At 36.8% G+C, this 17294-nt stretch overlaps 1 protein-coding gene across 2 annotated transcripts in view; it reads right to left on the bottom strand.

The window, feature by feature from the left end:
- LOC141904900 (neuronal acetylcholine receptor subunit alpha-7-like) overlaps positions 1–17294 on the bottom strand; it is a 64103-nt gene that overhangs the window by 4171 nt on the left and 42638 nt on the right. The window contains exons 3-9 of one of the 2 annotated variants that reach the window (XM_074793511.1): positions 16801–16946; positions 13905–13949; positions 9256–9365; positions 8903–9156; positions 7191–7385; positions 5996–6082; positions 539–648 (exon numbers count right to left, since the gene is read on the bottom strand). In XM_074793511.1, the coding sequence (XP_074649612.1) occupies positions 539–648; positions 5996–6082; positions 7191–7385; positions 8903–9156; positions 9256–9365; positions 13905–13949; positions 16801–16946 (947 nt within the window). Of the gene's footprint in view, positions 1–538; positions 649–5995; positions 6083–7190; positions 7386–8902; positions 9157–9255; positions 9366–13551; positions 13597–13904; positions 13950–16800; positions 16947–17294 lie in introns of both variants that reach the window. The other variant, XM_074793510.1, reaches the window with a different exon arrangement.

Below are 17294 nucleotides of genomic sequence, written 5' to 3'. Positions count from 1 at the left end.
ACATTAAATGGACCTACCTCTTTAGTGTAAGCATTTAGTCGAAACAGCCACGGATTATGTAAGATTAAACCCCCACGACGCGCATTCAATATTCAGCACCACATTTTACCGTGCAGATAGACAATATACCGATATTATTCTTTATTGGAAGTGGGTGCATTCGATTGTATTGATCAGCCGATCTGTACTTTGAAAACTGTTCCGAATGCGGAACGTATTTAAGTTAACCATTTTTAACGAGGCAAAATGATTCTCGGTAAAGCGAGGCATCGCTCCATTTAGAAAAAAAAGCCCCGAGAATGCCATTTTGTTCTAAGCCACCATAGATCTCAATACATTCTACTGCAGTTCGACTATGTATTGAACAAGTCAGTAATTATTATATCTTACGTGGAAAAAATCTTGTTCGAAATATAACCGTTTAGAGTTTTGGAAAAAGAACGATTTCTAATTATTTTTAAAGGCGGGATCGTTTGCCATTTTAGACACCAATAAGCCGCCACATCCGTTCGACATACGTCCAACCATACGTACGTACCCACGTTGGCATTTCGTGCGTTTCTGCACTTCGATGATGATAATTTAATACTAGGACCGTGAACACTACAGATAGCGAACACATCATCATAATACACGCAAAATACATTCCTATACGAAATATAAAGAAGCAAATTTGTCGTGAACTGCTGAAAAGGAAGGCATATATGGTCATAGTGTATACAGATAATCGCGTTCTTTCCACCGAATTTCGTTCATCTGATTAATGAATTCTTTCAACACTGATACAAGAGACGTTGATTGCTTTGTTCAAAACGTTGCTAAGTCAATTCGCTGGCTTCGAAAGAATTTCTAATAGTTTTGTGTTTCCACTATAGTTAGGAATCGATTTTTGTCGATGCAAAATTGCTTTCTCCCAGTTGGACGCATCAAAATTCAACGCCGCGCATTAAACCGTTCACGTTAGATGATACGGTAGATATTCTTAGCACCGAAGCGAAAGCAATGGATTTTCTCTTTTTTTCTAAATCGAGGGTTCTAAAAGAACGCGCTTAATAATAGAACATATCATCAATATTAAGATGCGTATATGTACATAGTATATATACATTTATATAGAAGAGTGCAATTTGAAATATCTGGCAAAAGAAGCCAAGATGCAAGAACATGAAAAAAATATAAATAAGAAATTGTGCGGTTCTGGCCCGAAACGGATATTCCCCGGTTTGGAGATGAGAGAATTGCAGCGATATGTATGCCCAGATATGCACATTCTCTTTGTCAATCCATCGGCCGAAGGTCGTCGTGCCAGCTACGCAGAACAAAGAAACAGAGAAAGATAATTATATATTTTGATATTCTTACTAGAAATAGATAGTTTATGCAAATGACGTCCAATATCAATCAGTTAATCATTGACTTTAATATTGATCAATAAAAACAAATGAGAAAAATATTTCGAAGAAAATAATTCGGGATAAGCCCACAGCTCAGAAACAACTCGGTCTATATCCAAAAATGACAGAAAAATGAACTTTTTCATGATTTTTTGTGGAAGAAAATTTAAGTTTTTCCGCAAGAATCAGAAAACCTTAATTATATATTATCAGCAAATTAATTCTGCAGAAATAACAACTCAACGTTATAGTTAATTTACGAATTTCGAATTGTGATATTCTAGATTAAAACGGTTCTATCATCAAAGACCGTGCAATTGGAATAGTCTTTTAGCCGTGCATTTATTTATGTCAGGTAGTGTCAGCTAACCAAAATCAAATTATCACGTAATTAATTCAGATATCTTTTATATAATTAACATAGCCGTTGCCGTTTTTGTTGTTGTTAAAACGATGACGTCACACGCTGTCTACTCACCTCGCTTGGTCGGTATACTTACAATAATTCTCGGCATTTTATAAAATACCTGTTTCATCGTCCGTTACTATGGTGATACCCCTGCTTAGACGACTCATGTTTGGTGTATTTTGATTGTGTATGATTAACAGAGAACGGAGTTTTAAATATAGAGACAAAGAAACAGAAAAAGTGGAAGATTCGAGGGGAAGGGCTTTTTGTTGTTGTTTTGTACCAACTGGCGCCAGCAATACCCCTGCCCCATCAAACCACCAATCTTATACATTTATCGCCATGAAAACATCTGGGTTTAGATTTTATGTTAAATAGCGAACAGGCATTGTCTGGTAGTGTCACATACTGATGAGAAGGTGTAGTATCGTTTCGTTGATAATAGTTTTTTGATCAAAATATGTGATTTGATTTGAAAAAAAAACACTGCTTCACCAGAAAGTCCGATTGAAGCCAGGCGGTTGGTCGTTTCTGCTATTTAGACCGCTGCAAATCAGTTGACCTCGCAGTAACCAACCATGGCCTCTACACGGATAACATCTTGCTTTTAGGACTTTCAGAAACTACCGCGATAGGCGAGAGCAGACTTTCCAATACCAACCAGGTAATGCCTGTTCGCCGTATTATGTTAAATCATTTTAGGGAAGTTTATACAGATATTGAGGGAAAAGTGTAAGTAGCCATTCGCAGTTTATAGCACTTTAGATATCAACTTTATCCACTATTGATTATGAAAATTCGCATGCAAGTCTAAAGTAATCTACTCTTGTACCAAAGTATTATATTCAAAGGTTTCAATATGTTTAACACCGTTACCATCTACACCTTTACGAGGAAAAATATCGTAATGCATGCGAATCGTTTTGACATTAACTAGGTTTAAAATTCCGACTTGGCTGGTCATGATGAAACTGATTATGATGATTCACTTTACGATATGATTTTTTATTTTAATGAAGCTCATGTACGAGCATTTCACCGGGCAAAGAATTTCGAAATATTTGAATTTGAACTTTATCAAAATATCCTTTAGCAAGAAACAATAGTTTCTTCCGCCATTTAGCACATTATATCTAGATATAGCTGCTGAAATAATGGTAACAGTTTATCAGTAATGCAATGAAAGCTTTGTTTGCCGAAACTGCCAAGTCGGTTGATTGGATTGAGGTGACTGCGGCAGGTTAGGAATCGTTAATGGAATATTAGGAAAAAGTTACGTGCAGTGTTAATTTTGAGAAAAGTTATCTTCTTTTTTTCGAAATTAGATGCAAACTACTAATTTCGTTTTCTTTTTGCACTGATGTTTAGGTTATCATTTTAGTCTAGACGATACTATGTTATCATGAACACCACTCCACCTAAATGGAAGCTATATACAGGCATTTTAACCGCCACCTTCAACTCATAACCACTGATGACTCATGCAATGACTTTTTATTACTACTAATCATTCTAGAACTATGCCTTATTTTATCCTCAAAAAGTCAGAACAATCCCTATTCTTAATTCATCTTATGAAAGTATATTAGTTTTTCAATAACTGCCGATAAGCTTCACGACATGCGCTTTATTCAAAAGTTTAGATGTTACTATTATCGACGTATGATAATTTTGTATCAGAATTAATTACGAAAGAACTGCATTCAAACATTTTAGAACTCCGAGATTCGAAGGTTATGCGCAAAGTGCACGAAATCCGTGTTCTATGTTACGTTTTTATGTTTTCCGAACTAGGTTGGATTGGGAGTATAAAAATCACTGGCGATTAAGATTGGTGAGTCGCTGGTTGACCATCAATCATTCTTCAACAATGGTGGTCGCACGATAGTCCATTTTCGGGGCATTTGCTTCTTGATCGACGCCGTTGATCAGGACGTAAATATCGGGACACATGTCCGCTCTTCGAGACAGCAAATCTCAACGGAACGAGGACAGAAAAACAAAAACGAAAAATATAGTACTACTAAAACACGATATATACGTTTTGTGCTGTGAACCTTCGATGCAGTGCGAGCTAGATTTCTAGTTAAAAAAATAAACAATTGATAGAAACTTAAAATGAATCGTTAAATAGTTATATAGTGACATTATGCATTGCATATTTCGAAAGTATCAATATTCTATGTGAATTCTAAAATCTGATGCTAAAATATCCCAAAACGCTGCTAGTAACGAGCTAGTAGTTCTTCGAGCATCGTAAGATAAATCACGGATTCTTTCTTTTATGGTTTTACTTAGATATTTTTTTTTTGTTTCAATAGTTTTAAATAAAACGTAATAAACTGATCTTATAAACTCGACATTTCGCATTGAATTTGGACCCGTCAAGTATCGATTGGGAATTAAGAATCAAGATGGACGAATAAATGCACTGCATCGATGTTTAAGCACCTTCAAAGCTCTTCGGACACAGAAGCCCCCTCTATCAGTGATGAAACTCATTCCCATATAGCCAGAACGCATTTTACGTTTAAAACACTAGGGAATCAGAGGATTGGGGATACTTCACCACTGAGACGCTGTATAGAGGGGCCTATCTGCACTCAACCGGACTTGACAACAGGGAACATATCGGTTGGCGCCTAAGTCTAACACATTTACGGGGAAACATGTAGAAAATGTTCATGTCAACATTTATGGACGTAGTCAGCGTGTAACAGTGGAAAACAAAAATTAACTTAATATTGTTTAGCGTTTTCAAACGAAGTCAGTCTTGAATAAGAATAAAACTGAAGCGATTTTTAAGTAAAGAAATGTGTGCTAATATATTGGCTTCACTTTTAAATTCGAATGGTGCATTGCGTTTATCTTTTATGTTTGAATAGCCACAATTTCCTTCATGGAGGAATGTTTTAAGCAGCATATCAGCCGCAGCAAATCGAGCTAAAAATTGCCTACTCAAATTTTCTACTAATATCCATGTAATATTTCAAAAAAAGAATAAAGAAAACTAAATTCTAATTGTGATTTGAGATGATTGGTTGAATTCGAGAAAGAATGCATGCTAAATAGCAATCGATTAATTGTGAGTGAGTATATCGTTGCAAAAAGCCAGGAGGGAAAAATGGAATGAAATCTACAATAAGGTAATATCTAAATAAAATATCGCTATGCTGAGAAAATAAATGGATATTTAAAAGAGTTCGTCGCCTCTACCTGGATTTGACTGGTGATCAGAGTAGTCAAAAATGCTGGACATGCGAACGCACTATGAAAACCATGTCACCAGGCGAAGTTAAGTTACCGGCATCGGAGAGAAGAAAAGGGGGGATTTTGCCGATCAGATTAACTTTGCCGTGGCCGACTCAGTAGTAAATGTCTTTGCCGTACATATCAAGATCGTTTGACGTCTCGATCTACCAGCACTCGAGCGCATCGATCCCCTAAGATTTTGGGCCGAGTAACGATCTTCGGTTTGTGATAGAATCCAAAAAGCAATTCACGTATTACACTACCACGCTTAACAACTGAAACCGAATAATTTGAAATTTGCTCTTCTCTATTGGCGCATACTTCATAATTTTGGTGAAGTGGCTACATCACAACTCAATATAATTTACGCAATATTTCATCAATTATTGCGTGGAATAATGACGTATTCCTTTCAGAATTGTGATCACATTTCAGGTGACTACACGGAAACACTCATACAGGCGATATATATATATATATATATATATATATATATATATATATATATATATATATATATATATATATATATATATATATATATATATATATATATATATATATATATATATATATATATATATATATATATATATATATATATATATATATATATATATATATATATATATATATATATATATATATATATATATATATATATATATATATATATATATATATATATATATATACACACTGTGCAAAAAATTATGAAATATGAACTGAAATTGGTCTAGACAAAATGGCCCGTATGGGAATCAGCGGTTTTCAGAGATGAGAAAAAGTATCATCCAGGTAGATCGACGTGCTAAAAAGCCAGCTAAGGATCTAAGCAGGCAGATTGGGATGGATAAAAAGGTACGTAGTTGCGTCGGTATCACGTGTCCCCATGGCGGCGACTGTAGCTCTGAGATAATTTGATGGGGCAATTCCTCACCTATTAATGGCACGGCGTCCGAAGTCGGGGGCATTGTTTCTGCTACCAGCAGTAAAAACACGGTCAAGGACAGGAGAATAGTTACACCTGAAATCAGAAAAAAATAAAAACGTAATCATTTTCACCGTCTTTCACCGCGCACCTAGAATATCACAATAGTTACGCCTTTGAAAAATTGGAAGATTTTACGCTTATTCATTCTTAAAACATTAGTTTAGAAAATTAGTATTAGATAACTAATCCGTATATTTTTCTATACATTACCTCTCAATTTCTTAATGATTTAATTAAGATTGTATATTTTCAAAAATAAAGTTTGAATTTTAAGTATATATATATATATATATATATAAACAATTCTGTTTTGAATTTACGATAGGCTTTAGGCAAGTAAGCATAATTATGCGTGAGTGATATAAGCAAATTATGATTTTTTAATATTCACAAATTTGTTTCAACTAAGTAAACAGAATCGCTAAATGAAAGCATGAATCTAAATATTTTACGTAGTACAATGCCGGATTACGAACAACATTAATTTACTATATATATAATATATAACATTTGTGTCGGATTTCTCAACTGTTTTAATCGTGGGATTAAAGGTAAAACAAATGTTTAAAAAAAAAACAAATAGTTGTAGACATTTTCGTTGAGCATGCTGCTATCAAAAGAGAAACATATAACTTTTCGGGAGACGTTTTTTGTTTTCGTTTTGAGAATTCCGACATAAAACGCGAAAGAGTGAGAAGAACAGAAGGGCGAGAAAGAGATACAGCGAAGATTAGAGGCAACAAAGTTTATAAAGAAAATGAATCCATCACGTGACACATCACATGAACATGTACACGTGACACCGTTTAAAAATGGCGGTGTGTCCCTTGCAAAACATTTCTTTGCTGTCGAATTTTTTCGATTCGATGATGAACGAGGCGAAATTTCAAGGATTGAGAACAGTAGGTAGATTCTGGAAGTATGCCCTTATAGTTTAGAATTTTGATATTTGCCGCACAGAGATTGTAGCGCGTTACATTCTTTTTTTTTCGGTGAGAAATTTACTTGTTAGGTAGGTTTTTAGAAGCTGCTTTTGAACGATCAGTTCCGATGGTTTCGATGGTTCAAATATGAAACGAAATAGAGGATAGTATCGGATGTTAGTTTGATGTTAATTAGCTATAATTTTCCGTGTACGTACCTAGAGAAATCTTCTCGCCAGCATCAGGCGGCAAAACGAAGGTCAAAAGAGCCATAGACGAGATGAGGACGCATGGAATAATCAGGTTAAAGCCATAATACAACGTTCGTCGTCGGATATGTATTGTAAAAGTAATATCTATGTATGGTTCAGGGCAGCACTCATACTTAAAGACAGTGAGTTTTGCGGGGACATCTAAAATAAAAGAATCGAAAGAAAAAGTCAAAAATCATAAGAAACGGCTAGGGAAACACTGCACGTGCGTGCACAACACCCTGTCCCGCCGAACCAGAAAGGCAGATGAGCGAAGAAAAGGCACTGACAGCGGCATGTGAGAGATTGACATATTTTGTACCACAGAAGTATCGTTTGTACTTCGGATATGAAATGGAAGCCGATTAAAGTGTATTCTGTGTGTGAAAATGTGCAGCGATGAAAAGTTGCGTCCGAGTAGAGCGTTATACAAATACACGATGTGAATGTAAGGCGCGAGTGAATTAAGCCCCGCATATACAACGGCGAAATGTAAAGATAAAAATAATGATGATAATCGTAAAAACGTAAACAAATCAAGCCTTTGAAATTAGAATTGCGATGCGAAACAAATAACGAAGAACGGGCAGTTAGTCTTGAAGTAGTCACGATCTGATATGAAAGGACTACTGACAAGCTTAACTAACCCTCACGGTAGAAAAATCTAGCGCCCATTGTGAAATGACTGGCTCTTTTTTTAGAAACTACTTAAGTTCAACTTTCATCAGCACAATTTCGTTTTTCTAATTACTTCGAATTTGAACAGGCAAATCAAACAAAATTTGAATATACATATATAGGAAAATTTAGAAGCTTCTTAAATAGGTTATCAATACGTCAATGTCTCACAATATGTTATCAACGCCATCTTTTTCATCGGCCTTACGCTTAACGTTCGGGACCAGTGTGATCCTATATCGACCTACCAAACGTGAGTTTTTCGCCGGCATCCGGGGGTATTAGAAAGGCTACCATCGTCATAAGGGAAAGGATGATACAGGGGACAATAAGATTAGTAAAGTAGTATAATTTTCGACGTCTGATCTCGACTGTGAATTCGAGATCAAGGTAGGTTTCTGGGCAGCATTCATATTTTATTTCGTGGCGAACTCCTGGGAGACCTAAAAAAGAACATATGCCATTGTCGATAACAGAAAGGCTTCAGAGCTCGGTCCTTTCCTGGTACAACTTCAAACAGCCCCGTAAATATCGAAGGACTTAAGTTTGCCGTGAATTGAAATCTATATAGACGTTTCTGATATACTCCTTTCTGTTTTTAACGCTCAAAAAAGAAATAATTCTGATTTGAAAACAGAACGACAATCCTCACACACCCCCGGTGAACGAATTCGTATACCAGAACAGCAAAGAATCCGAAATGTAATCCATGCATTTCGGATATGGTATTTGCAATTACATTAGATTTCAAAGCTGTAATTATCTTCGTTATGGATTAAAATCCCTCATCTGTTAGAAAAGCTTTGGCGGTATGTATCCAATTTCTATATACATATTTAGATGTATTAGTCATGCTGAATCGGCTACATATCCCGGCCTGCCCGAACATTCGAAATTCCAATACGGCTACTGGGGAAACTCTAAACAGTTCATTATGCGATCAAAACCTTCTTTGTTTTATCGCTGGAGAAAAGGAAAAAATGTAATCGACCATTACTTACCGATCAAATCCCATTCACCATTTTCCATGAACGTTGAGCTGTCTCCTTTCTCGCTGGGTAGAGTTAAGTTGATCTTCGTTCCGTCGTAGGTCCACGATCCGAATTTCATGTCACATCGCTGGTCGTCAAACGGGAACCACGTGATGTCGATTTTGCACGTGGATTTGAACATACCCGGCGGGATGTAGCTCACCGAACCGTCATGGCTAATTACTACATTTGTAGCGTACGTGCCGTCAAATGATTCGTCAGCACTGAAAAAATTGACGATTAAGTGCGATCAAATCAGAATGAAATAATCGGAAGATTCGTATGCGCACAATCGCTCTTGTTGAAATGAAAGATCTGCTTACCTGTTGTACATTAGAATGTCCGGCCGCCACACTTGCTTCGGAGGCAATCGGATTTTTGCAATTCCACCAAACCGTTGTGGATCCCATGTTAGCGAATAGTCGTTCCAGCTCTGCAAAATAAAACCACTGACTCCTTTTAACCCCCTTTAACATTTACAGTATAAAACATATATAATCGGGGTTCTAATGAACCATTCGCCTTCGACAATTTGATCGTCTGCGGAATCTGAAATGGAAATGTTCCTGACATCTTCCTCCAGTATCTCTTCAGGCGATAATGAATGACATTGCAGTTCGAGTAGGTTGAACAGGTGAATCATTTAAGCCTAGCGCATACAGGAAAAAACTCAAAAATCCCGAAACCGAATTGTGCACATGTTTCGATGACCCGGTTCGTCCGCGACCTCTCGCAGCCGCGTCGAATCAATAGTCGTCGCCATTTTGATCAGCCACGTGATCCGTACGCTGCCACCGGTTGGTTATTGCGTAATCGCGTTGAATGTTTAGCTGCTTCAACTATTAAACACGAAGGATTTTCCTGTTTCGGAGTACCGCATACAGCCACGAAACAATCCACGTCAAAGCGTTTCTGTTTTACGTTTCGGGTTGATGTGCTGTATGCGCTAGGCTGAAAGCGCTACACACACGACTAGATGCGATGTGCCTTTGGCAGTCGAACACAATGGTGATTTACATATGATCACCGATTCCAATAATTTAGTCATTTTGGCAATTCCTCGTGACGAAAACCATATCAGTTATGGCTTAAGCGTTGAGGATGTTTTGACCGTATTAGAAATCTAATTGATATTTAAATGTTGAGGTGGTTTGTGAAGTGAATCCTTTAAAGCATGAATAACACGTGTTTGGCGTCCAATATGGCGTCATGAACAAACGATGACAATGAACCAAATACAGTGTTCCTAAACTCAATCTCCGTCGTGTGTGTTGGGCCTCAATAGCACAGGGAGTGCATATTCATATCAGCCAAGAGAAAATTATCTTCAATCTTGTAACAGTTTTTCATAATCTATATTATTATCCAGTTGAACCAATGATAGAAATTGTGATATTCTTTCACGAATAACCGGGATACGGCTCAAAGGGTAACAGTTTAACACCACTTTTGAATATTCGTGACTGGCTGAGATGAATAGGCATCATTATTGGTAACATTGTAAGCTCCTGCAAAGATGAAAATCCACACGTAAGCATTTATTGTTACATCTTAGCAATTACCTGGTACCGAGTGCAGCTTCCCACGAAAAGGTTTATAAAGAGTGATGTTTTTATCAAGGTCATTCCAAATTTAGAAAAACATTTTAATCAATAGAAAGAAAAACTGATTAACTGAGTATTATTCCTGATTTTTCAATTGCTTACCTCTTGGCTATCGGCTTTATGCCACTTAATTTTGATTAACTCATCACATTAAATTGTTTAATATTTGAACCAAACTATTAGGAAAACTATTAGGTGAAGAACCCTTTAACTTATAACAAATTTATTTACACTTTTTACGTTTCTACGATAGCAAGCAATCAGTGAATCAGTGGCTTTTTAAAAATGGCCCAATTCGTATTTTCACTTTCGTTGAAATGGAGCAATAGTAAAGATCGTTAGGAAAGATGATCTAGCACTGAAAGCTTCCTAGGAATTGCCCTTTTTCTCATGTGATAGTGCCCAACACCCTGTGCAGCATTTCCCGAGGAAATTTTTAATCATGAAATCATTTTATGTTTATCTTTTTTACAATTTTATGCTGAACTCTTTTGGCAGCTATGGGTCGATTAACCGAAATATGTCATCGCTTTCTGGTTGGTACTTAAAATTTTACTGCGTTCAATTTGAATCGTTTGTCATTCAAATTCTGCACTGATTCGTTTTTCTAGATTTCCCGGTTAGTTTGTGATCGCGATTCTACTATTCGTCGAAGGAAACCGCGTATATATACATTCAAACTGTACCAAAAGAGATCAGGGACCGAGATAAAGAAATCGTACTCGATTTTTATAAAGAGATAATGAAATTTAAAATCACCATGCAGACAATATACAATATCATTTATAGAGATGACGAGAAATTATATTTTTATATAAGATTTGTTTTAAGAAAATTGTCTAAACAATATATTTCATGCATGCGTACGTATACTGGTTCATGTGCACTTAAATTATATAATATGTAAATTAGCTCAAAAATCAGCCGTAATAAACATATCCCCTTTACCTCGTTTAACATTAAGCTTAATTAATTTGTAATCAAATGAAATCGATTATCATTTCGAATCTATATGATAATCAATAAAAACGATGATTATAATACGTATATATGATGAAACTGAAATATTTCCTCAATTACGGGCCGCAAAATAAAATACCATCTATAGCTGGGAAAAATTCGGGTGGTATTTATAATCAAATCGATTTTGGCTCAAACAGAAAAAAACAGAATTTTACATTTAGAGAAGAGTTCATAAACTAACGATTTAATGGAATATGCAGTAAAGCTTTGGCTTTGGTGGTTTGATTTATTTTTTTCGATGGGATGGGATTATAATTTACACATATAATTCGGTAAATACATCGCAGTTTTTTGCTCGCTTTTTTACTTATATATAGGGCTAAAAGTACATGTACCATGATTCGTTGCCATTTCTAGTAACCAAGTTCTCATTGATTGAACGTGGGTGACGTTTTTCGGTGAAAGGTGAAAGAGTGTTGTAAGAAACACATATAGACGCATGATGTGCTTGCCGAATATTCTTTGAGCCATTGTCGATTTTTTTCGAGCAGTTGGAAACTTCTCAATATTGTATACATCGAAATGGACTTTTTCGATTCACCATTTGAAAAGATCTGATGCGACAAAATTCGCGCGATGAATACATGCAAAATAGAGACAATGTGGTCACGATATCATGACATGCACGCATGCGCAACACGAACGACACCACTGCTTCCGCTGGCGTAAGTAGAAAATCATATAAAAATAGATGAATTCAGAAGAAGAAGAAATGGGGTAAAATGTGTATTTAATTCGTTGATTATAAATGCGAAAATAATTAATTGAGGGCTTGAGGAACTTTAAAGCTACGCATTTGAGACAAAATTCAACAAGGTCTTAACGGGTTTCAGTGCAGTTATGTTAATTTGCGCCGCCATAAAAAAGGCAGCGAATGTTTAGATTTAAAAAGTATTGACAGCTCTATCAATAACAATGAATAAAAATATATATGGAATAATCACCAATAACCAAGCGTGAATCAGCTCTAGGCTCTGAGTGAACTTACTACAAGAAAAGATACGGAGCAACGTGTATGTTGCTTGATGAAAATTCAGTTATAATATTTCTTCACGAAATATGATCCTACTGATACTTTATGTTGAAATCGTTTTAGTTCAAGTGCAGTTCAGTTCTAGTGTTTTTGCATCATTTCTCCATAAATATGACTGAAATTTTTGATTAAAACATCTAAGTTTCATTTTCGGGATGTCTCGGTGGTTTGATGTTTTCGTGTATTGCAACGAAGGATGGGAGACTCTTCAGACGGGCTTATCGATGTCATTGTTCAGTTTATTTTCAATCTAAGACGAAAGCAGCAGTGTCTTTGGGTGTCTGGCACATGATGACAGTAGTATACGAGTCACTTGAGCAACGAATGATGGACAATATGATATGAGGGCAAATCCTAAAATTTGGAATCTGAGGATAAAAGAAGTTGATGCATTTTTTTAGAAACTGTTTTTTAATTACTAATGCCTAAATCTAATTATATCTCTTCGTGGCATACCTAATTTTTCATCTATCAGTTTTGTGTCGATTGACATCTTGTAGAACTAATGGTACAAGAATCATTATATTCATCAACGATTCTGTTTATTTCTATTGCATGCTATTTCGGACACATTTTTTTTTTTACCAAATGGATAACATTTTAGCAAACATACGAACAAATTTCAAATTTTCATTTATTCTTCAATTTTTTATCGTCCATATTCCGAAGTATATATCTTTTTTTAATATTTCATTCAATCTCGTGGATTTATCTAAAATTGCTATCTCTCTCTTTCTCTCTCAAATTTTATTTAGCATGTTAAGACTTCTTAATCGTCATATCGTCGATCGCGTACTGTTTTATCAATAGCTTTTTCTCGAATACATAAACTAACGATAGTTAACGGGTTTAAGGAAAGTTACGCAGAAAACTCACACCAAGTGTCAGGATTGTCAACTTATTTTATCCTCTTCTCATTCCTACGTAAATATCATACGTTACCGTGCGGACAGACTTACCAAATCTAACCATACATTAGTGTTGATTATTTGATTTTTTTCGTCCTGTAGAGAGAAAATATCGTGAGTTTCATGATGCTCGAAAACAACATTCAACCCTTTACAACTAGGGTGCGCCACTGTGGGTCAACTCTAGAGCGCAAACCTGCTACACCTCTGTCGAACAGCTCGGAAAAACCTCGTCAAATTTCTCTCATGATTTTGGTTAATAATAATCATGAACTCTTTTTTGTCTTCGTGGTTCGTGTTATCGTCGAGTTACGTGACGACAGTGTCGCATCCCGTTCGCCCTGGAGGCAGCACGCACGCACGCACGCTGATGACATAAACACCGTTGTCATCAAGTAACTTACCATATCTAACCAGACATTTGATGATATAATTTGGTTCTTTTCGTCCTGTAAATAGAGCAAGATGATGAATTGACAGTAAGGACAAGCACAGTGCCAAAGAGTTCACAGTATCCAAACTCCCCGGCACTGATAATCTAGATCGCCTTACAAAATGCACGCCTCAGCCGGAACAAGAGCTAAAAAATATCAGCTGGAGAAAGTACCAGTCAGTCGATCAAACTGGTGTAGATTGGATTTCCTCTTGTAAATCGATTCGACATTTTCCTTATTGTAGAATACTTTTTTTCATTTTATTAAACTATGACATCATGCATCTCAAAAACCTTTTCTGCTGTCTTCTTATGTGCCTGTCCGGACGGGAAACGAAGTTCAAGTTGAATTCCGCACTGCTGGGGATGAGTCTGCTTAACGGCTCCCCCGTTTAATTCCAACTGTTCGAAACGATGAAATTCACATATGCATTTTCGGATATTTCGTTGTCTCCGGCTGGTGCGTAAAAACGTCGCTGGTAAGTCATCAAACGGATCCGTGGCAATAAGAGAGCGCTTTACACGACGGCGCCGGAGTCCCGCGACGTTTGACTGTTTAAGAATTATTACTCCCCGCGGGGCTGACGAGAAAATTGAGTGGAAATTTCACTTTCATTCCAGCTGAATGCGTTGTAAATTCACGCGCTGACACCAAACTTGGAAATCATAGTTTGATTGATATCGGGTTTTTGGCGACAGATTAGAAAATATAAAACTGACTGTCATTCCCCACAGGTTACTCTATTCTTAAAACTCGATATCGATGAATTTCTATACTAAATCTTATTGATTTTTGTTGGAGCGTCGTCGGTTTTTTTTATAAATCTTAAGATGGGGTTTGATCCCGTAAGTTGTTTGATGGGTAGATTTCGTTTGATTTGTTTTGATTTGGTGTCCCTTATACAAACCTACCACACCTGCCGGGAGCGAAACAGGGGTTTGATTTTGAGATCAGCAAATGAAGCGCGGATGTAGTTGAGTGATCGGATCGGCGGTCGAATTTACAGAATTTTTTCTCTAAATCGAAGAAAAACATTGGAGATCTCGGCTGCGGATTATCTTCCAAACAGTCTGAACCGGCAAGTGACTGGGGTTTAACTTAGTTGATTGCCTAATTCAATAAATCGAGATTTTGGAAATAACTGTATCACAAGGATCGTTCTGGGTTTTCAAGATTCCAAAACAGAAGTGGCCGCTTACCATTCGGGCTCTTTGAAATAAAACGGTTAATATCGTTATACACCAGCGACGAGACCGCAGCCAATCAAAAAAGCTACATGCATCTTCATATACGTTTTCGTATTATTACCGAATGAGTTCCTCCGGGGCCGACGTGCTATTCGAAGCCTGACGATACGTCAAAAGGCGTATGTCGTTTGAGAGGATTTTAGGAGTCCCAGTTTAATAAGCGTATCAAACACCGTACTACACAGTGCCGTACCACCTGAGACCGCGTGCGCGCTGTGATTCCTCTCGGTGACATCGAGTCGTTTTAATCTCTCCGACAACATGAAACGGCGCCTCGACGCGAAATCGAAGTGCGCACTTTGATCCACTCGCGGTGATGATTTCTGACGTCCCGATTCTCATGTTCGGTATTCTGTTCGGGGATGATCAACACCGCCAAGGTGATAGTGACAAAGATATCCTAATAGAATTGATGATCAAAAACCCAGCGCGTGGATCGTATTGTGCAATTGAATACTGGAATAGTGTCGGTATATACGCGCACTTCGGAAATTTGAAATGAAATGCTAAATCCAAGCTCACTTTTTTGAACTATTGTTTTATTTATTGTGCTGTCAAATTTCACAGAAATTCTACGCACTGTAGTACATATTCAAATGTCTGAAATACCCCGATTGAAATATGCCACCGCTATCCCTTGAGTTTTCAATATTTGATATGCTAATACTAGCCAAGCACTCAAGATCTGAATTAACTAAAATGGATGAATACTATTATCACGCAGTTTCGATGCACTTTCAAAACTCTTTATACATTTATCATACAAACTTGCTGTTTTTTTGTTTTGTACTGGTTCAAGAGGCTGCTATATGAATTCATATATCGCCTATTATTCTGCGGACACGTTATGCGCTTTTTAAGAGTAATCCGATAGCTCTGAAACACCGTATGCCCATACGTCAAACTAGAAAAACGAATTGTTACCAATAACAACGGACCGAAGAGCGAAAGAAGATGATACATCCAGTTGAAAAAATAGACGGCTTAAATGAGAAATTCTACCTCCGAGAACGACGACACTATTCGAAAATGAATTCAACCGAAATCACGTATAAAAAGGAAAAAATGAAACGATGATCCCCGAAGATGAATAGAGGAATCTAAGGCGACCCCGAGGGAAACGTTACATGTCGAATATATTGGAAAATTCATCTCGCTCAATTAAACAAACGCCATGCCTGCGTGAAACTAACGTACCGCGCCGAAGCGAATCCATTACCGTAAAAACGAGTTTGAAAGGGTTAGCCTAATTAAAATCTCAAACGCGCTCAGACCTAACAATAATGAGCCGGAATAAAAGAAAGTCTCATCGTCTTTGTTGTTTTACCAGTGATCGTCAGACTAGAGAGAGAGAGAGATGATAAACGTGTCGAGCCGTCTCTCTCACGAAGAAGGAAAGGAGCGGCGACAGGCTCCTAGAACACGTCTTATATTACGTCTAATCCTTAGTTGAAAACTGTCCTTAAAGATGCCGTATACATCAGAATAACAATACGAGATTATGAAATCGTCGTTGAATTGACAAAACCGTTCCGACAAAAGCTTTCGAAATCCATTTTAAGATTAAAAAAGAAAAAAACTGAAAGAAAAACGAAGTTAAAAATGATTTGTTTACTTACGACGTCAATGATTTGCTGCAAAGTAAGTTTTAATTGTACTTCCAGGGGTTCGCTGTCATTCGCTGCTGGTCGTTCCAATATGTTGTATTTGTTGGTGACGAATAGATACTCGAGCAGAGCTTTTTCGTAGGGTCCTTGCAAGCTGGCTGTAATATAAAAACAGAGATGTCTGAGTAAAATTCATATTTTTCGTACGTATCATTGTGCCACCGTCTTTTGTTCGTCACCGAAATTTTTGTTGACGGACCGCTCATTCGAGGGCTGCTGGGAGAACTCACACGTTATAAGAGAATTACGTAATACATAAAATAGGACATGTTTTACTCGATTCCTGTCAAAGCTTTTTCTAACTATTCTTAACTAAGCAAACTTGAATGCTGATACCTGTGTGGTCAATAAATGCGAACAAAAATAGAACTTTAAGAATGAGAAAATAACGACGTTTCATATTATATTTATTTGTAGTAAATTTTATCTTCTCATTATGACAGGTC

This window comes from Tubulanus polymorphus, chromosome 5, assembly GCF_964204645.1.
Source record: "Tubulanus polymorphus chromosome 5, tnTubPoly1.2, whole genome shotgun sequence".
NCBI classification, from domain to species: domain Eukaryota; kingdom Metazoa; phylum Nemertea; class Palaeonemertea; order Tubulaniformes; family Tubulanidae; genus Tubulanus; species Tubulanus polymorphus.
Note: the sequence above shows the minus strand (reverse complement) of the source record. Positions and strands in the feature narration are given on the sequence as shown.